The 21,817-nt window shown below is 34.8% G+C and overlaps 1 protein-coding gene across 3 annotated transcripts in view; it reads right to left on the reverse strand.

The window, feature by feature from the left end:
• LOC127545360 (E1A-binding protein p400-like) overlaps positions 1 to 21,817 on the reverse strand; it is a 139,484-nt gene that overhangs the window by 91,326 nt on the left and 26,341 nt on the right. For all 3 annotated transcript variants that reach the window (XM_051972585.1, XM_051972584.1, XM_051972583.1), the window contains 4 exons: positions 9,782 to 9,872; positions 9,296 to 9,403; positions 8,083 to 8,504; positions 3,527 to 3,823 (listed from right to left, as the gene is read on the reverse strand). In XM_051972585.1, coding sequence (XP_051828545.1) covers positions 3,527 to 3,823; positions 8,083 to 8,504; positions 9,296 to 9,403; positions 9,782 to 9,872 — 918 coding nt within the window. The remainder of the gene's footprint in view (positions 1 to 3,526; positions 3,824 to 8,082; positions 8,505 to 9,295; positions 9,404 to 9,781; positions 9,873 to 21,817) is intronic.

Consider the following 21,817-nt stretch of genomic DNA (forward strand, 5'->3'; position numbering starts at 1 on the left):
ATATTCTCATGCAATTCCTGTAGTTTCAACTATTACCTCTAGATAGGTAATTCAGATTTAATCTCCAACTGCCTAAGGGAAATCTCAAATGAAATGTCCCAGAGATGCTTCTAATGCTTAAAAATTAGCTCAATAGTTTAACAGAAACAATAAAGTTAGAAAAAGAAGCATTAATTTTAGGAAAGAATAATGAGCTCATTCAGTTTCCTCCCCCTCACTTCTGAATGTCCAGCTAACCTACTAACTTTTATGAATTTAAGCTCACTAGTAACTCTCACATCACTCAAATCCCTCAACTCAATTAAATTCAAGAAATATTTATTAAATAACTATTAGGGATGAGGCACTTTGATGGCTACTAGGGATAAAACTTAACTAAGACAAAACTTGCCCTCAACATGGTTACAACCTCATAGAAGGAATTTAAATTGAAAAGGAATGTCATCTAGTCCAATACATAACTTGAATAAGAAACTCTTCTATTTATAGTACCAAACAAGGCATCCTACCATATCTTCTTGAAGGTTTCCAATGAGCAAGAAGTCACGATCAACTTAAGGCAAGCAGTCCATCACACTTTCAGAAAGCCCTAGTTCTTATGAAATTACATCAATCCTAAAACACCTCTGCAACTTCCACTTAGAACTGATCATAGCTCTGCAAGCTAGGGCCAAGCCAAACAAATCCAGTCCTTCTCCACTGACAACTATTGTCACCTCCCAGGCTATCTTTTCTATATGGTAATATAGCCACTTTTTTTAAAAGCCCCTTATGTGATACTTTCCAGTCCTTTCATTCTCGTGGGATTGCCTTTTGTTGGTCACATTCCAGTGAGTTTATACTTAAGATGTGGTGCCCAGTTAGGAGCAAAGCCTGATGACTACTTCCCTGTACACTTTATCTTTCCTGATGCAATCTAAGAGAGCATTAGCTTATTTGCAGTTATCCCAAAATAGCACATACTAAACATGCCAACCACTAAAAATCCAAGCTCCTCTTCACCAAAAAAAAAAAAAAAAGCTCTCTCTTCTAAATGCATTTGTGCACTTTATTTTGTCAATCTAAGCTTAGAACTTAGTCCTATTTCATTTCATTTTGTTCAGTCAATTCATCATCTATTTAGGTTGCCAAATTTTAAGGAGTCCACACTCTGTAATCCAGTATGTTAACTACCTTTCAAAATTACTTATCAACTGCATATCTGATAAGCATGATATGCAAGTCACTGATAAAAATGTCTAAAAGCAATGGATATCAGAAGCACTAAACTAAACATATCCTTCTTAGTAATTATTGGTTGAATCTAGGCATTCAATTAGTTGCCAAGTCATCAATCTTTATTATTCTTCCTCTCAACCACCAAAAAAAAAAAAAAAAAAAAAAAAAAAAAGGACAGACACAGACAGAAAGAGGACTTGTGAAATGCTTTGATAAAATCTAAATACATCAAATTGTCTATAGATTTTCCATTCTTTATCACTCTTCTTACTCTTTCAAAAAAGGAAATGAATTTAAACTGAAATGGCCTGTTGGTAATAAAAGTTGGCTTTTAATTGTCATTGTTATCCTTTTATGAATGTTCACAATAATATGCTCTGGAATTTGAATAAAAGTTCACTGGTCTATATTTTGCAGAATCTATCTGTGTTTATTTGGCATATCTGCTCTGTTCAGTTCTGTGACAATTTCTTGACATTTCAAAGATCATCAACAGCAGCTTGAAGATCAAATAGGCAAATTCTGTCAATATACTAGGTATATTTGTCCAGATCTAGTGATACAAATTCTTTGACAGCATCACTTAGCACCTAGTCATCTACTCAACTATGTTGGATTCCCATTCCCTGCTAACCAAGTTTTGTTTTATAATTCCCAGTCTAAAAGACTGTTCACCCTAGATGAGAAAACTGGAGGAAAACTATGATCTATTATCATTATCCAATTCACTTCAGAGAGTATTTTTACCCCCTTCTTTGCTCATTCCATTGTCCCCAACATGGCTTTTAAGAAAAATCCTTCTTGTTATCTTTAGCATTCATCACCGTATCAGTTCGTGCTGATTCATATAGAACCACATTACTCTTGCAGTCATTATCAATTACTTGAACTTCTTTTAATCTTATCGGTTAAAAATTTTCTTAGTTTAGGCCTGAATTTCCCTAGAAAATACTAGGTAAGCAGAACCTATCCTTTCTTTAAAGCATTTGAAATACCTTCTTACAAAATCTCACATGTCCATCATATATACATGTCTTTTCTGTCTTCTATCCAAAACTACTTGGTCTCAAGGTTTCTACCTACTATTATTTCTACTTCAATTCTTCCTTAGTGCTCAGAATTGGATCTAAAATAGCCATTCTCCCTAATTTCCTCCATCTTTGGAAGGAAAAAATTATCACGAATTTACAATAAGAAATTTATCAACTGGGGGTAGCTAGGTGGCGCAGTGGATAGAGCACTGGCTCTGAAGTCAGGAGGACCTGAGTTCAAATTTGGCCTTAGACACTTAACAATTCCTAGCTATGTGACCCTGGGCAAGTCACTTAACCCCAATTGCTTCAGCAAAAAAAAAAAAAAAAAAAAAAATTAATTATCAACTGGAACACTTTGGCCAGAGAAAATGTTGTAGCAGTATCTGAAGAACTGAAGTTCTCATACAATATTATAATGCAATGTGATTTTTTTTTTCTATTTCCAAACCCTTCACTGAATTTCTCCTTCTGACTAGATTTATAAAGTATATTTGTCATGAACTTCAACACTCAATAGCAACTCATCTGCTTTGCCCCATGTGGACAACAGGTTCACAGAACAAGATGCAAGGATGCTTTGTAAATGTTTTCCATGTGTCTGAAATTTAACTCAGCTCTCTGTTTTTCCCAATAAGAGTGAATGCTCATTACACACTGGACTCTTAATAAATGTTATTGCCTAACTGAAAGAAGAACCCACATTTATTTACACCAATACTGATGATCACTGTCCTTGAAAGCGTCACATAAGATTTTGAAATACAATACAGTTTTGCCCAAGTCTTTTTTTTTTGGGGGGGTGGGGGGGTGGGGAGGAGGGGTAATAACTTAAAATTCAGTTTAACACAAGTTTGTTGTTCAGGTAATTTTATTTTAATATAGCAATAAAATAACTTTATTTATAATATTAATAAATTTAAAGTTTTCCTGACTAGAAGCAGGGTCAAGTACTCTGTCCATAATATCACACTCCAAGAACAACTCCTCCACAAATCAAGTTAACAAGTATTCAATAAGCAACCATTATGACTCTGACCCTGAGAAAGGGTTTTTTATTTAAAAGATAAATTCTCTTCATTTCTACCAACTGCATTAGAAACCAAAATACTCTAGTGTTCAGAATTTAGAATATTCCATTTTAAATTTGCTATTTATTTAAAATACCTCATTTTAAGACCAAAAAGTCAAACTTTCTTTTTGAAAAGTGAATTTCTTTTTCAATAACCCAAGTACTTCAAAATTTTATATTTTTTTCAAAATTTTATTTTTCTTACCAGAGTTACTTGTTCAGCTAATTTCTCTTGGACACTATCCTGGGACTGCGTGGTATTTTGAGCTGGGCTCTGAGGTTTTGGGGTGACAGGTACTGTGGCACCTGGGGACCGAGATGTAATGGGAGACAGTGACTTGTTGGTTGCTGGGGAGGGCCTATTTACTGGCGATGACCGTGCAGGTGAGGGCACTGGGCCTGAAAGACTTGCTGGTGTGATGGATGAGGTAGATGAGGAGGTGGGTACAGAACGCTGACAAGGCTGGCCAGAATCTGCAGGTGGTCTTGATAATGCCACAGTCTGTCAAGAGAAAATAACGATTAATTATACATAATTGCAAATAGTAAGCTTCAGGAAAACTCCAAATGCCTCAATGTTTTTGCTTTTTTCTATTTTACTTACTTCTACTCATTCAGAGTCTTCTGAAAGTGAATGGTTCTAAAAACAGTAAAGAACATTCCTACCATCAGAAGTTTTCCTCTACCCATTACTAAGAGTTAGGCCAATATGGTACTAAGAAACAAGATTTTCTCTCTTTCATAAAAACGATCCAACATGTTTGTCAAAGAACCAAAACCGAACAGTTTCGGGGCTTAGCCAAAATTAAGATAAAATTGTATGAAATCCATATTTATGAACTTTATTAGTAGAATCCTCTAGATTAAGAAATTCTCAAATGACCAATATATTTAATTTACAAAAGCAATTTTTACATACTATTTTTAAATTAATAAGCATTTACTTTTTCTCCTCTTAATCTCCCCATTGAAAAGAAAAAAAGAAGAATCCTTGTAACATATCAACCAAAACAAATTCCCTTATCGTCTATGTCTGTAACTGATATGATCACTACCAATGCTTAACTCTATTTTCAGAATATCTATATGCTCATACTATCTAAACCCAAAAGAGCTTCATTAGATAATATTCATCTGATCAATATGAGAGAAGTTAACAAAAATCCAATAATATGATAGCATATGGTAGAATTTTTCTATCTCCTCATCTTCTGCAATAAATGTTGCAGCATAAATAATAATTCTTTTCAAGACAACTTTCTTGCTCATGATTATCATGACAAAAGTAATGAAAGATGATCAAGTATACCAAGAAATGTTGCTTCTCATTGCTCTCTGAAGGCAGTTAGGTGGTGAAATGAATAGAGTGACATGCCTGAAGTCAGGAAGATCTGAGTTCAAATCAAACCTTGGGAACTTCCTAGCTGTGTGACCCTGAGCAAAGTCCTTTAACTCTGCCTCAGATTCCTCATGTGTCAAATGAACTAGAGAAGGAAATGACAAACCACTCCAGTATCTTTGCCTAGAAAGGGGTCATAGAGAATCAAACATGATTGAAAAAAGAATAAATAAAATGACTGAACAATTACCTTTAGGATACACCAATTCTCAAACTATCTGTTTGACATTCTGAGAACTTGTAAACTATATTTCCGATTACCTGCCATTTTCTTTTGTCTTTTGGATTCCTCTTTTGGTCATTGAAAAATAATCTCATACTGTATAAATACGTACACATATATTGTATTTAAGATACTGTTTAACATGTATGAGACTGTCTGCCATCTAGAGGAGGGGGTAGAGGGAAGGATAGGAAAAATTGGAACAAAAGTGATTGCAAGGGTCAACGCATATATTCTGTCAATAAAAAGCAACCATAATAATTTTTTTTAAATTCACACAGAAAAAAAGAAAAATAATCTTAAAAACACCAAAAGTTATATAGTTGGTCCAAGAAGCTAGAACAGCTAGATGGCGCAGTGGATAGAGCACTGGCCCTGAAGTCAGGACCTGAGTTCAAATCCAACCTCAGAAACTTAGTATTTTCTAGCTGTATGACCCTGGGCAACTCACTTAACCCCAATTGCCTCAGGGGGAAAAAAAAATCCCTTTCCTAATACAGTCACTACAAAAGCAAACAACTTGGTCTTTTACTTTATGTCCTAAATTGCATTGGCAAAATAATTGCTCCCTTCTTGGTGTTGTTGTTTAGCTCTGTATAAAGCTAAACTGGCCCTCACGCTTCAGAGGACTTCTTCCTATATAACTCAAGTGAATTTCTCCCACAGATGAGGTAAAAATTAAGATTTTAAAAATGTCAAGAGTTTCTTGAAACTATTTTTCCATCATTTATTTTCATAAGCTCAAAAATACAAACCAAAGGCAGAACCTTCCCTTCCCTCCACACACACACATGGCCCAAAGAAGGAAAAGCCCAACTTAAATTTAAAAATCTGCTTGTGGCTAATTGGAAACTGCTCTAAACTGAAGGTTTTAACTTCCCAATTACAAAAGCACAGAATCTTTATTATTGAATGCTCTATTTAAACTGAATGCTCAAATATCTGTTTTTATTCATTTTCATGTTTTTAAAACTAGTGTAAATAGAACATTAAAATGACTCTCAAAATGAAAAACCTATGTTTTCTAGTACATACATCTACTTCAAAGCTTTCCCCCCACCCCACCACTAAATCTGGGTTTCCAGCTTCTAGGTTTGTTGACAATAAGCAGAAATTCCAGAATCTTGAGATGTAATTTTAAATTGCTTCATGAAATTCTATCAGGGAAAAAAAAAGTCTTGAAATACCAGACAAGCTTAAGAAAAGACACCAGGCAGAATATTCCATTATACTCAGGATGTTCAAAATGAAAAATTATTTCAGTATCTTCACTAAACAATAGAATTTAACAAATCAACTATCTATTAAGCACTTGCAGTATGAAAAATACCATACTAGACACTAAACCAGGGGTCCTCAAACTTTTTAAATAGGGGGCCAGTTCACTGTCCCTCAGTGGACAGAGGGCCGGACTATAGTAAAAACAAAAACTTTGTTTTGTGGGCCTTTAAATAAAGAAACTTCATAGCCCTGGGTGAGGGGGATAAACGTCCTCAGCTGTTGCATCTGGCCCGTGGGCCGTAGTTTGAGGACCCCTGCAAACAATAACATATGTATATAAAATGTGTGTGTGTTTATGTGTGTTTAAATAAGATAAATTGTGGGGCAAAATGACAGTGTGAATAACACTATATTTAGAGTCAAAGCTCCTCCATTTGAATTCCGAATGCCACTTACAACTTAGAGACTTTAAGGAAGTTAACCTAAGCCTAAGTTTCCTTACTTAAAACAAAGTTTCTTAAACTGTGGGTTCCAACCCCATATGGAATCATATAACTGACTGTGAAGGTCATGAAAAATTTGGCAAGAGTAAAGACTAAAAATGAACTCAAACTCAAACATGAATGAATCCAAGATGTTTCTGGCATTATTTGCCTATGCTGCATTGAGAAACTTCACTGCAGTCTTGGTTCTGAATATGTGCACTTTGCAATGCACATGCACCAATGCTACCAGAAACAGTTCAGCTCTGATTCAATATGGGATCATGTAAAAGCTTCTCAGGCAAAAGCTCACAAGTGGGAAAAGTTTAAGAAGTCGTGGATTATATTTTAAAGGACTGGACAAAATGATTTCTAGGGCTCTTTCCAACCATATAACCTTGGCACCAGTATGAGAAATCATTTTAAAATAAAACTATTTCCACAAAAATTAAAAGAAAAGCAACAGGCCCAAAAAGGTGACTCTACAAGAAAAGATATTAAGCCCATCTCTTAAAAAAGAATTTATAAAAACAGAAAAATATCTACATGAAATTCTATGTTTTTTTAATAGCAAATTTTAGATTAGAAATGTTCAAGAACAAAAGCTACCTTTACTCCACCCTCACTTCAAGTAATGGAACTGTTAAAAGGGGGGAAAAAAAAAAAAGAATCATATTTACTGTATGTTGAAGTCAATCTAACTGAAAGAATGACCGAACAAACAGCCTTGTAATTCTTCAAAGAACTATTTTCTCTAGATGGGAAAGTTGGAAGATGGGGGTAAGTGGAAGGGGAGAGTACCACACACATGCAGAGAGGAGCAGCTAGGAGTTCTTCAACTTTTTATGTCCTAGCCCTTTGAGCAATCTCTGGTAAAATCCACAGACCCTGTCTAAGAATCATGTTATAAAACACATTAACAAAATACAAAGGGAACCAATGATAGTGAAGCATAGTTATAAAAGTATTTTTAAAAACAAGTTCAAAGATTCCAGATTAGAAACCCAGGCTCTACAATCTGCTTTCTATAAATAATAAATGCTAGTTTTTTATAAAGTTACTGCTCTTTTTAGCATGAACTGCTATTTATAAGAACTAAATTCATTTCTTAAAAGGTAATTTTAAAATAGCAAAAATAATTTAATTAGTGGGAATATTATATTAGGACATGAATTCTGACCCTTATATAATGCCTTATCCAAATATACATAATATGGCAGAAAATGATGCCCTGAAACTATGCAAAATATCTACCAAGGTACAAATCCTACAACCAGCTACTTAAGCAGCTGTGCTCAAAGAACTCAGATAAAAGGAAGAAAGTTTCTCCAGCATATAATATGCCAAATTCATGTAACATTCCTATCCAATTCTACAAAAAGTTTTTCCAAGTTAAAGAAGCTTTTAAAGAATATAAGGCTGTATCTTTGGAATACCTGGGGCTGTGTTGGAAGGGGAGACACTTGCATCTGTGTCTTTCCTTGCATCTGGACATGGAGTGCTGGCGTGAGAGGCTGTGGAAGGGGTGTTGGGGGCTGGCTGGCTGGAGCAGCAGGGATGGGTATGTTAGGTGGCTGACTCTTTACTGGAATTGGGGGCTGGGGCTGAGGCTGAGGCTGGGGCTGGGGCTGGGGCTGAGTTTCCATCATCTGCTGCTGGGGCTGCTGTGAGATTTGCAGGGTTGAAGGGAGGGATGTGCCTGGGACATTGGCAGGCTGCAGCCGCCCAGGAAGCTGAGGTGGAGGAGTATGAAGACTTGCAGCATTCTGCACTGGAGGACCTTTGGATGGATCATACTGCTGTTGATTTTGTTTCTGTCCGGTGAGCTGTACAGTCTGAGGAGTGGGAGGCATTCCACCTACAAAACCAGAAAAAGTAAATACCACCAACTTTGAAGTCTTAAAGCATTCTCTGCTCATTTGACAAGCAGAAAACAATTTCTAACCTCCAAATTACATTACCATAGGACATCAACACTTTAGAACAAATTTAATACATCCAAATTCAGTACAATAACTAAATGGCAGAAAAATGACTAATACAGTATAACTGCCACAAATGTGCATAAAAGGAAGACGTGGAATTTACCAAAGAGATCATTAACAATAATGAATAAAATAAAATAACCAGGATAATGCACACTATGTTTTTTCAAGAGAAGAAAAATTATGTCAAGTGGTGCTGGACTTTCAGATAGGGTAAAAAGGATATAAGCCTTTTCTTTGCTTCCTTGTCCAGTACTAACTTGTTTGACTCATTCTTGTTAAATGCTAAGGGATTTAGGTAAAGAATTTATCCTTTGTTTTGTATGCAAGCAACCATACAAAACAAGGAGCAAAATCTTATAAACAAAAATTCAATGAAAAAAAGATTGTTGACATTTAAATAAACAGATGGCTTTCAGTAAGGGTAAGAATTTTCTCAAGAACTGCTATTGTAATATTATTTTGAAGTTAAGTGAAATAACCCCCATTACAAAAATTAATTTCAGAAATACTTTGCTAGAAAAAAATTTTATTTTTATAAAGTCTGACAATATATGTGTGTGTGTGTATGTATATGTATGTGTGTGTATATATATATGTGTATGTATGTATGTATATACATATCTTTCCTATGTTTTCACATATATTAACACTAAAGTTTTACCTTGCACAGTAGGCATTAGCTGCTGCAGAGGCACTCCTGTCGTCACCCCTGGATGCTGGAAAACTACCCCATGGTGACCCACTTCAAGCCGAGGTCTCTTAGACTGCTCTGTAATAATTTTCCAAAAGTGTGCAGTTTAAAAAAAGATCATCAACAAAGAATATATTTTCGCCCTTCAATCATATCAGGATGAATAAGTAGCTAATAGAGTTATGTATAAAACTGAAATGAAGCCAATTGATTTATTTAGAAAACCTTTCTTCAGATTATGTTTCCATATATGTGACATCTAGATTAAAAACAGAAGGCAATTTAATTACAAGTTAACAAAGTAGAAATTAAATCTGCAAGTGAATCAAAGAATATTTTCCTTCACAAGCACTTGGTAACACTCATGAATTAACTTTAATTATAAGAAAACTTTAATTACAGCTTAAAAAATAAAATAACTCTTGGGACAGATTCTAACCTCTACTATGGACATACCTGCTGGCGTGAATGTCTGTGGTCGCTTAAGGGACTCCGTGTCTATAGTACTTGCTGCCCCTGCCACTAGGTTGCCTGTGTTTATTTGCTGCTGGAAAAATAAATAAATGAGGTTTTGAAAGTTTATGTGCATTGCAAAAAAATGTCATGAAAACTATAATTAAACATTTGCCACCCTCCTTTAACATATGTATGGAATCTTATCTGAATAAGACTCAAATATTTTATTAAGAAATGCTATGAAAAGTTTTTCAAAGTTCCAACTTACCTCTAGAAAGGCTATTATTCGTCACATTATTGTTTTTAAAGTATAATTTCAAACCTTTGCAAAACAAGGTAACTCCTTGCTAACTAAAAGGGTTAATTCTGGAAGAGAGTCTCAGTTATAAGGGTAGAGCTCAACCTACATGAAAATCCAAAAGCACTATGATATTTTCATATAGCAGGCTGACAAGCAAAAATTTTGAAAAGTCAAGTCATTTTTCTAACACAAAATCATAGTAACACTTAAAAACACCTCTAAAAATCATATACTCAAATAACTTTTCTTTAAACACTATCAGCATGGCGGGGAGGAGGGGAAAGCAGCTAGCAAAAAATCAAGTAGATAACAGGGATTTGATTTTTTTCTAAAATAAATATCCTGAAAATATAAAATCCAATCTTAAGAACTCCTACATGTTTTCCATCCATTATTCTGTGCAATCAGAATTGTTGATTAGAATAATGGTCTTCAAATATTATGTAAGCTTAAATATGAAAAAATTACTCCATTCCAATCACTGCTATGGTATTAATAAGTATTTTCTTGTTCAGTTGTTTCATTCATGTTCGACTTTTTGTGATCCTGTTTGGATTTTTTTTTTTTTTTTGACAAAGAGCTGGAGTGGTTTGCCATTTTCTTCTCCAGCTCATTTTACAGATGAGGAAACTGAAGCAAATAGGATCACATAGCTAGTAAGACTCTGAGGCCAGATTTTTAATTTAAGAAGATAAGTCTTCTTGACTCCAGGCCAACTATGCCACCTACCTGCCTAGTATTAGTTGTCCTAAGTATTTTCTATGTGACAATATATAAATATACAGAATGCCCCAAAATTCTCACTGCAGTTTTAAGCTTTGATAGTTATTAAAGCCACCAATATATTGCAAAAAATATACATTTTTTGATTTGTTACCCGATTTTACCAATTAGAGTTTTCTACCTTCTCAAATTTTCTCATATTTAATGATTTGTATGGGTTAAATTTCTACCAAAGTAAAATGTAAAATTTTTTGGTTTTCATATGAAGATGTAAGGAATGTTTGTTGAACTAATTTGGCAAATTTTTTCAATTTATACATTGAATGTAAAGAGTTAAATGTCTTTATGCTTGTTCTCATCATTAAGATATATTTCAATCTTAAAAGGCCTGTACTATAAACCTTGAAAGATGTAGAGCTACAAATAGCCCATAAATTTTTCATTTATACAATTTGTAAAACTAAAGTTAGATACAAATATTAAAATAAATGTTCCTTAAAACAGACTCTGAAGTGCTTTTGACATTAAAGCAAATTAGGTAGATTTGCTTAATATACATCTCAAAGATGTCTCTTTATGATGACCTGGGAAGAAACAAAATTTATTTTTCATATACCACTAGTCTCAATGAAGTGCTTAGGAATGGAACATGAGTAATTTGTAGGTAGATAGAGTTGATAAAGAAAAAGTAAATGGTCCTAATACTTGTTATAATTATCATATGGTATAATGTGATGACAACTGTTAACTCAAACTTATATAATAGCACTTCAGAATTACTTTCTTCACAACTTTGTAAAGCCTATGATGCATATCATGCTATAATTTAAATATAAAAGAGCCAGGACTTTTAAAAAGAGTTTTCTTGACTCCAATGTTAGTCATCTTTCTTTTCTTTTTTCTCTTTTTTTTTCCCTCCCACTCTTTCTTTCCCCCTTTTTTTTTTTGTCAGATGTTTATTTCATGCGTAAAAAAGAAGTTGCAGAGGAGGGACCTCCCCCAGCAGTCTAGATACTCCCTAGCCAGCAATTAGCCTTACTGAGTTTCCTGGGACGACGAAAAGTTAAATGAGTTGCCCAGTGTCACACAAATAATACAAATCTCCAATTATCTTTGTACTACACTATTACCTTTTAATTAGTTCTAGTTTTATGTTAAGTACTTGAAAGGGAAACATGAATTATTGCTCTCATGCCAAAGAGCAAGAAAACCATCAGGTCCAAAACAATAGTTTGTTTTTGTCCAATATTAATATTAAATAATTATGTGCACGGATGGCTAAACTGCACAACTATATAAGGATCAATGAAAATCACACATTTATTAAAGATCAGAAGTCAGAAGATCCAGATCTTCTGGCTCAACTCTACCACTGTGTAACCTTGAGGCAATGCCTCAGTTGCTCATCTACAAAATAAGCTTAATTTATTAATCATCAAGCATGTATTAAGGGCTGATTACATGTCACACATACTAGACAATGGGGATATAGAGATAAAATGAAAAAGTAAGGATGGAGTACTATTACCAAAAAAAAAAAAGAAAAAAACCCTGATTACTTAGTGGGCCAAACTTCTAATAATAAGGCTAGTAAGGAAATCACAGAATCTCAATGAGAAGATAACACTAAAGCCATCCAACCAAACCATTACTGAAGGTTCAAGAATCCCCTCTAAATAACACATCTATTTGAGTAACAGCATTTCTTCTTTCCTTGAGACTTCTAGTTAGAGGGAACTTCAAAGTAACTCATTCTTGAATAAGTTCAAGATAACTCATTCTAATTTGGAATGGCTCTAACTAAAATTTTCCCTTACATCAAGCCTGGGTTAAGCTCTCTTTCTAACCATTGTTCCTGTGGCTCTCTGGGACCAATGAAAAAAAGTCTGACTATCTTCCACATGCTTAAGATGTTCCTTCCCTAAATATCTCTTTTCTAGGCCAAATGTCTCTAGTGATCTTGAGACCCATCATCACTCTGGCATATCTTTGGATATTTTCCAAATTATCAATAGCATTCCTAAAATATGAAATTATCTGACTAGTTGGAGTACATAGACATTATCACCTCCTCCTTTCTGATCCATGTCTCTTACTATAGCATTAGCCTTTTTGGTTTTCATACCAAATTGTTGAATAATTTCACATTACTTCTCTGCCACATACAACATTCCATCTCCTTCCTCTAAACCTCTGCACACTCTCTTTCTTGAAGAAAAGCTCCTCTTCACTCTGACCTAAAGGAATCTCTAGCTTCTCTCAAGTCTAAGCTCAATCCTCCCTCTTCCCCAGGAAATTTCCTGATCCTGGTCATTATTAGTGCCATTCTCTCTCCACAAAACCTATATAATGTTTTTATATTTATTTTATACAGAATTATTTGCATCTCTTGGTCTCCTCCATGAGAATGGAAGCTCCTTCCACAATGAGGGATATTTCACTGTGTCTCTTTGCATCCTCACTGTTCTCCATATCTAACACAATGCTCTGCACATGTCAAGAGTGCAATAAAATACTGAATAAAATCATTCATACTGAGTAACAACATCACAAATTTTTCAGACAATACTTATCAGTTCTTTCCTCATCTTGTATATGAAGTTGACTTTTTGCCCCCAAAAGTAAGATTTTATATTCATTCTTATTCTATTTCATCATATTAGATTCAATCTCTCAGTCAAAAAAAAAATTGAATCCTATCTCTGGGTCAAACTGACTTGTCAATTAGGCTGGTCCAGATTTTAAACAGTCTCTACCTTATTAAACCCAATATTCAAGCCAAACTGAATTATGCATCATTTCCTGAATTCAGAAGGCAAGCAAGTCACTTATTCTTCTCTGGGCCTCAATTCCTCAACTGGAAATGGTCTTTAAAGTCCCTTCCAAATCTCAACCTAGATACTATTGTCAATGTTCACATTGCTTTCCTCATTTGAAATGTCCTAGTGCCTTCATCTCTATCTGCTTAGATGCTCCTTGTCCTTTTACAGTGTCCCTCAAAGACAGGGATTGATTTTTGTCCTTTCTATCCTTAGATCTCAACACAGTCCCTAACTTATAATAAATCCTTGACAAATGTTTGCACTTTATAAAGTCCAACTTAACTGCCATTATCTCCTGATTAAAAGTCTGGCAGAAAGGACCAATATAGCAATTATGGATAACTTCAATTATTCAGCTATTTGCTGCAGCTCTTTGCTTAAGAGCTAACAATTTCTTGATTTAATAGGAAAGAACAAGAACGTTTAAACATTTATTCTGTATTTGATTCTCACTGAAAAAAGAACTAGTAAGAATGAAAACTGTGGAGGCCTAGAGTAGAAATAACTATTATCTCTTAGAGCAAACATACAGCTGATACTGCAATCAGCAAAATTCTCATGTTTAAAATATAAGTGGGAAATAGCTAACAAAATAAATAAAAATATGATAGGACATAGATAATAATATTATAGGCAGCTGGGTGGTAAAATGGATAGAGTGCCAGGTTAGAAGTCAGGAAGAATCATCCTCATGAGTTCAAATATTGACTAAGAAACTTATTAGTTGTGTGTCCTTCAGCAGGTCATTTAACCTTCTGTGCCTCAATTTCCTCATCTTTGAAATGAGTAGAAGAAGGAAATAACCACTTCAGTAACTTTGCCAAGAAAACCCCAAATGGAGTCACGGAGAGTGGAACATGACTGAACAAACAAAAAAATATTTTGACAGCTAGATGGCTGTCAAAATATAACAACAACAACAACAACAAAATCAACATGAAGCTTACAAGGATCCTTATGTACAATTTAGTAGCCATTGTTTTTATTTGAGTTTGACACCAATGTTTCAGAATTTCTGAAAGAAAAGGAGAAGACCACAGAGGTCCACAGTCTTGAGATATGCCCTAGATTTTGAAAGAAATTTCAATGGGTTTAAAGAAAAGCTGCAAGAGAACCCAGAAACTAAAATTCTACAAGGGAAAACAGCACATGAGGGAGAAGAAACTTACAAGAATGAAATTCTGAAGTCGTAAGGGAAAAGTAGGAGCTGTCCAACATAAGAGGCAAAAATGGGAGCTGAGACAGAGTTGGCTACATGAAGAATTCTTCACTGCCCAACTTAGATCTTTAAGAGACTGCACATTGAATGCAGAAGCAAGGACAAGTAAAAGAAGATGAACATAAAATCATTCATGCACCTACAAAAAGAAGATGGAGCTGGTGAGGAAAGTTAAGGACAACCCAAAATAGGAATTTTTTGGCTACCATGGTCTAAGAATCAAAAAAGGTTTAGCACCACTCAGGGTATGTGGGGAAATAACTGACAGCAGAGAAGGTAAAGCTCCTTAATTCTTTGCCAGTTTTCCCTGACAAAGAAGACAAGAAGCTATAAATAACAGAACAAAAATGGCTGCTATGGAACTGATTGTTAGTCAAGATAAATATGGATAGTGTAAGGAAGCATCTAGTTGTTCTTGAGGAAACTAAGTAACTATTTCAAATGTTTTATATATTCACAAACTGAAGGACGAGACTCCTGTACCATATAACTCCAGAGAAGAAGAAATGTTCCAATTTTCAAAAAAAGGAGCGTCTGTCATGTACAGTGAAATGAGTTTATTATCAATTCCTAGCAGGATTCAGGAAACTATTTCATGTTTGTTTGTTTGTTTGTTTGTTTTGATTTTTTTTTTTTTTTTTTTTTTTTTTACTGAGGCAATTGGGGTTAAGTGATTTGCCCAGGAAATATTAAGTTTCTGAGGCCAGATTTGAACTCAGTTTCTCCTGATTTCAGGGCTGGTGCTCTATCCACTATGCCACCTAACTGCCCCCAAGAAATTAATTATTAAAGAGAGTGAGGGAAGAGTTAAAAAATCTAAAAAAACAAAAGTAATGATCACAAAGTAAAAACAACCCAAGTGTGATGAACTTTATTTCCTTGTAACAAAAGGTTACTAAGGAAGTGCCATAGATATGGTTTATTTAAGATTTTAGCAAAGCATTTGATAAAGATCTCATGCTCTGCTTGTGGAAAACAGAAGGATTTAGGAATGCATGAAGAGCTAGGTTCAAAAGAAATTATAATGATTCAAGATACCCTGGAAAGGTCTCTACTAAAAATCATGGGGACTTGTGCTGTTTAAAATTTAATCATCTTCTTTAATGTTTTGGTGATGTCATCACACTCCCATGGATTATGATTATAAGTTTATGCTGATAATTCTCTAATTTATCCACCCTAACTTCTTTTCTAATCTCCAGATTCCTATCTTCTATTGTCTACGAAACATCTGAAATTCAATCTATCAAAAACTGAACTCATTTTCTTTCTCCCAATGACATTTCTTCTTCTCATAAGCACAGGCTCAGCCCTAAGTGATATCCTCAATTTTACACCACCCTCTCAATCTCCTTATCCAATATTTCCAAAGCCTGTCAATTTCTCTTGAATACACCCACTTCTCTCCTGACACTGCCAATTACTCCAGTGCAAGTCTTCATCATTTCACTCTCTATTACAACCCCCTGCTGGTGGGTCTGCCTACTACATGTCTCTACTTTACACGCCAGTCTATCTACCACTCAATTGTCAAAGTAATCTTTCTAAAGTTCAGGTTTATGTCTCTACACACACATACACACACAGCCAAATATAAAATCCTCTGGTGTTCAAAGCCCTTTATAACTTGCTTTTCCTCTACCCTGACCCACTTTTCCAGTCTTCTCACATCTCACTTTACCCTATGTACTCTGCAATCCAAACTATTTTAGGATATATTGATTTTTGTTGAGTCTCACAACTCTGAGCCTTTTCAATAGCTGTGCTCCATTCCAAGGAATGTTCTCCCTATTCATTTCTGGCTTCTTTCAAGTCCCAGTTAAAATCCTACCTTCTGACAGAAGTATTTCCCAGTTCTCCGTTATTTTAAAACTGTCCCTCTGAGATCTCTACTTTTTCTTGTTTCTATAAAGTTGTTTGCATTTTGTCTCAGAAGACTGTGAACTCCTTGTTTCTGTCTTTCTTTGTATCCCTAGCACTTAGCACATAGTAAATAGTTACTTAGTACATGCTTATTGACCTATCTTCACTAAAAAGAAACTGAATTCTGAATAATGAACAAATAAGGTGGTTGACTAATTAATTCTGGACACTACAGTTTAGGAAACATAATGATAATCCTGAAAATATCCAAAAAGAGGACAAAAAGAGGTTGTCCTCTTTTTGGACAACCAGGATGGTAAAGTATACTAGTATTCATGCCATGAGAACTGGCTGAATCTAGAAGGCATATGGAAGGAGTTCCAACTCTTTTTTGTTTAGCCATTGACACTAGCTATAAGACATTGGTCACCCAGCCCACCAACTTTTTTATTAAGCATTCATTGTATGCCAAGAAGGTCAAATCACAATCTCTTTGAGCTTCAATTTCTTCATCTTTTTAATGAGGGATTTAGACTACATGACTTCCAAAGAACCTTCCAGAGTTGGAAGTTATTCCAAGAGAATTAAAGATCTTTTACTCGGCTGTTACTGAAGGAGGTATAGAAGTACTGTCCCCTGAGGAGTTCGCTGATGAAATGGATGAAGTAGAAAACAACAGTGATCAGATTGATTACCAATGGGGATTTTGTCATGGTTTTACTTTTATTCCCCACCTATTCTCATAATATGCCATTATTCTTAATCACAGGTTAAGAACCTCAAAGCAAATCTTACCAAGACTCCCCTCCACAATATAAGCAACAAAAGTATACTGAGTAGCCAGCATTTATTTGTATAAAGATTTCTACTGGGACAATTAGATGAAACAGTGGAAAGAGCGCCAGGCCTAGAGTCAAGAAAACTTTAGTTCAACTCCAGACTCATACACTTAATGGCTGTGTGACCCTGCACAAGTCATTTCACCCTATTTGCCTCAGTTTCTTCATCTGTAAAATGAGCTGGAGAAAGCAATGGCAAATCCCTCCAGTATCTTTGCCAAGAAAACTCCAAATGGAGGCACAAAGAGTTGGCCATGACTGAAATAACTGAACCACCACCAACAAAACAACACTGAGGGGGAGGCCCTATCTCCAGCAGCAGCCCTTTCAATTACAGCATAACTCTAGTTAGGAATGTTTTCCTTATACAGGACAGCTCAAGTTAGAAATGTTTTCCTTATTTAACGTCTACATGCTAATTGTTGATGAAGATTACTTTTAATTACATACAAATTTTAATCAATTTTTTCCATGTGTCAGTGGTCCCTGATTCTCTACACCTGATCATGATAAATTACAATGTATTCATTTTGAAAACTATAAAATTTTATAAAAATAATTCTCTGAACAGAGCTCTGTTTGCTATGGCTTGCCTTTAATTGTTAAATGACATTTTGGACTCATGATAAATAGATTGCAAATTTTCCTTTCCCTAGTATGGTAATCAAAGAAGAATTTTCCCATTTTGGATAAATTATTTAGAACCTAATTTCTTTAACAAAAGTAGTATTTGTACCCATGATACAATATATAACCATGAAATTTTTTCTAGCATTTCACAAGTAAAAGATCTAAGGTCTCTTTCAGATATAAATCTATGATATTATTATAAAAATCCTCTAACTAAAAACAATTTTAAAATGTTAAATTATTTGAGGGGCAGTTAGGTGGATTTGGAATCAGAAAGGCTCACTTTCATGAGTTCAAATCTGGCCTCAGACATTTAATTCAGTTTCCTCATTATAAAATGAGCTGGAAATTTGGAACTATACTCAAAAAGTTATCAAGCTTTGATCCAGCAGTATTTCTATTGGGCTTATATCCCAAAGAGATCTTAGAGGGAAAGGGACCCACATGTGCAAAAATGTTTGTGGCAGCCCTGTTTGTAGTGGCTAGAAACTGGAAATTGAATGGATGCCCATCATTTGGAGAATGGCTGAGTAAATTGTGGTATATGAATGTTATAGAATATTATTTTTCTGTAAGAAACGACCAGCAGGATGGATACAGAGAGGTTTGAAGAGACTTACATGAACTGATGCTAAGTGAAATGAGCAGAACCAGGAGATCATTATACACTTCAACAACAATACTATATCAGGATCAATTCTGATGGAAGTGACTATCCTCAACAATGAGAGAATCCAAAACAGTTCCAATTGATAAATGAACAGAACCAGCTAGACCCAGCGAAAGAACACTGGGAAATGAGTGTGGACCACAACATAGCATTTGCACTCTTTCTGTTGTTTGCTTGCATTTTTGTTTTTCTTTCCAGGTTAATTTTACCTTCTTTCTAAATCCAATTTTTCTTGAGCAGCAAGATAACTGTATAAATATGTATACATATATTGTATTTAACATATATTTTAACATATTTAACATGTATGGGACTACCTGCTATCTAGGGGAGGAGGTGGAGAAAAAGAGGGGAAAAGTTGGAAAAGAAGTTTTTACAAGGGTCAATTTTTAAAAAATTACTCATGCATATGTTTTGTAAATAAAAAACTATAATTTAAAAAAATTTAAAAAAAATAAAATGAGCTGAAGAAGAAAATGGCAAACCTTTCGATTGCCTTTGTCAAATAAATCCCAAATCCACAAATGCTCACAAAGAATCTAAAATGACTGAACAAGCGACTACTTTTGCTAGTATAAAATAAAAAAAGAAGCCAGAATTTTAAATATCTTTTTCTGATCTATTGGCCTTTGCTTTGATTTCCCTCAATTTGCAACCAAAAAAATTCCTGTTTTGACTCAAGGAGGCCTATGATTCATAGAGGGCCATTTCTTCCTCCTCATTGAGCTTATAATCTAAAATATTCAGGTTGTTCCCCATTGGTAATTCCAAAGTAAAGCATTTCTCATGATGGGTTATATAAACGTGATATTATCTACCCCCCTTCAAATATTCATAACAATATTTCTATTTAAATGAATTTCCCAATATCCTCCAAGTCTAGAGTCATTAATTCATCTGTCCCTAAATTACCAAAACAGACAAGAAAAATTATTTTCAATTGCTAAGGTCTTGCATTCCAAAATGAGGAAGATTTCCCACAGACAGCCCATATTTTGCATATTTGCTGAATGTGGATCACAACATAGTATTTTCACATTTTTTGTTATTGTTTGCTTGCTTTTTTCCTTTCATTCTTTTTTCTCCTTTTTGATCTGATTTTTCTTGTGCAGCATGATAAATGTAGAAATATATTTAGAAGAATTGCACATGTTTAACTTAAATTGTATTACTTGCTGTTTAGAAGAGGAGAAGGAAGGACTGAAGGGAGAAAAATTTGGAACAGGTTTTGCAAGGGTGAATGTTGAAAACTATCTTTGTATGTATTTTGAAAATAAAGTTTATCAAAGATTTAAAAAGTAAAAACCTAATCACAACTATAAAGACAGATTTATTTCTCTATTTGTTTTCAACTCGCGATTTCTTACACTTATGTTGAAAGTTTTTTTCAAGTAAGAAATTAAAGTATATTCATTAACTAATTAGTCTTCCCTGAATGCCTACTATATACAATGCACTGTGCCAGTCTGCCCTCAAGTCACCATCATTCTACTACAGGGAATACATGTTCCCAGAGAAATAACTACAGTATCTATTGCTGTTACCCTACTCTTTGTGATCCTATTTGAAGTTTTCTTGGCAAAAATAATGGCAAAAAAAAAAAAAAAAAATGGCAAATGTCATTTGACAGAGAAGGAAACTGAGGCAAATAAGGTTAAGTGACTTGCCCATGATCACACTGCTAGTAAATATCTAAGGCTGCATTTGAACTGAGGTCTTCCTGACTCTAGACCCAGCATCCTAAACACTGAGTCATTTGGCTGCCAGGATTTATACCCTTCCTCCTGTCTTTCCCCGCCCCCCCCCAAAAAAAAAAAAAAAAATTGGATAGAGGCCTTGAGAATCAGAAAGACTTCAGTTCAAATTGTGCCTTAGACACTTAATAATTGTATGTCCCTGAAAAGAGTCACTTTAATTTACTCATTTATAAAATCAATGATGTCTATTTCAGCTGTAAACCTCCAATTCTATGATCAAAGAAGGTAGAAGAAGGAAGAATCAAAAGTGGAAGAATCCATAAAATTGTCTTGAAGGAAGTTGCACTTGAGAGTACCAGGGAATCCAGGAGGTAGAGATTAAAGAAGAAATGAGGGAATAATCTGAAAAAATACAGAAGCTGAGACAGACTGGCAAAGAAAAGTAGCCTGATTAAAGCATTCCATTCACAAAAGAACTGGTAATCAGTCTAGGTAGAGCTACCAAACACCAAAAGCAACAGAAAGCCCTTAAAGTTTTTGATCAAAGGAGTAGCATGGTCACAAAGCTACTTTATAATGATCAATGTGACTGCTATGTAGAATGGAGAAAGAGACTGGGGTCAAGAAATTCAATCAGGAAGCTCTGACAATAATGCAAGTGAGAGGTGATATGTGGCCTGTTGTGAACAGAAAAAAAAGGGACAGAGTCAAGAAAAGCTAAATAAGTGTATCTGACCACATCTGGCAAATGACTAGTTAAGGGGAAGGGAGAAACTGAAAAATTAAGGATGATAAATGCTCGCAAAAGAAATTGAAAAGCTAGGAAGAGTGGGTTTAAGGGAACTAGTTATTGAGTGCTGTTTTGGACTTGTTGAGTTTGAGATACCTATGAGACAACTAAATGGAGATGTCTAGCGAGCAAGAAGAGACCAGGAACTACAATCTCAACAGAGAAATAAGGGCAGAAAGTATTCTTTTCAGAGCCACCCACATAGACAGACAGCTGAATCTAAGGAGGTTAAAGAGCCCACTAAGAGGGAGATGACATATATAAGAGAAGAGGGCCTAGAACAGATCTCTGGGGTTTTTGTACCCATCCAGAGATGGAAAGACATGGAAACAAAAGGATAAGGGCAACAGATATACACAAAGCAAAATTTTAAAGTAATATTTATCAATTGATAGAGTCCCCAACATATAATTTGTCTTACCTTAAATGACCTAATAACCAAATAGAAGCAAATTTATTCTGCATATACACTCCAAAAATTG

Source organism: Antechinus flavipes, chromosome 1, assembly GCF_016432865.1.
Source record: "Antechinus flavipes isolate AdamAnt ecotype Samford, QLD, Australia chromosome 1, AdamAnt_v2, whole genome shotgun sequence".
In the NCBI taxonomy this organism is placed as follows: Eukaryota; Metazoa; Chordata; class Mammalia; order Dasyuromorphia; family Dasyuridae; genus Antechinus; species Antechinus flavipes.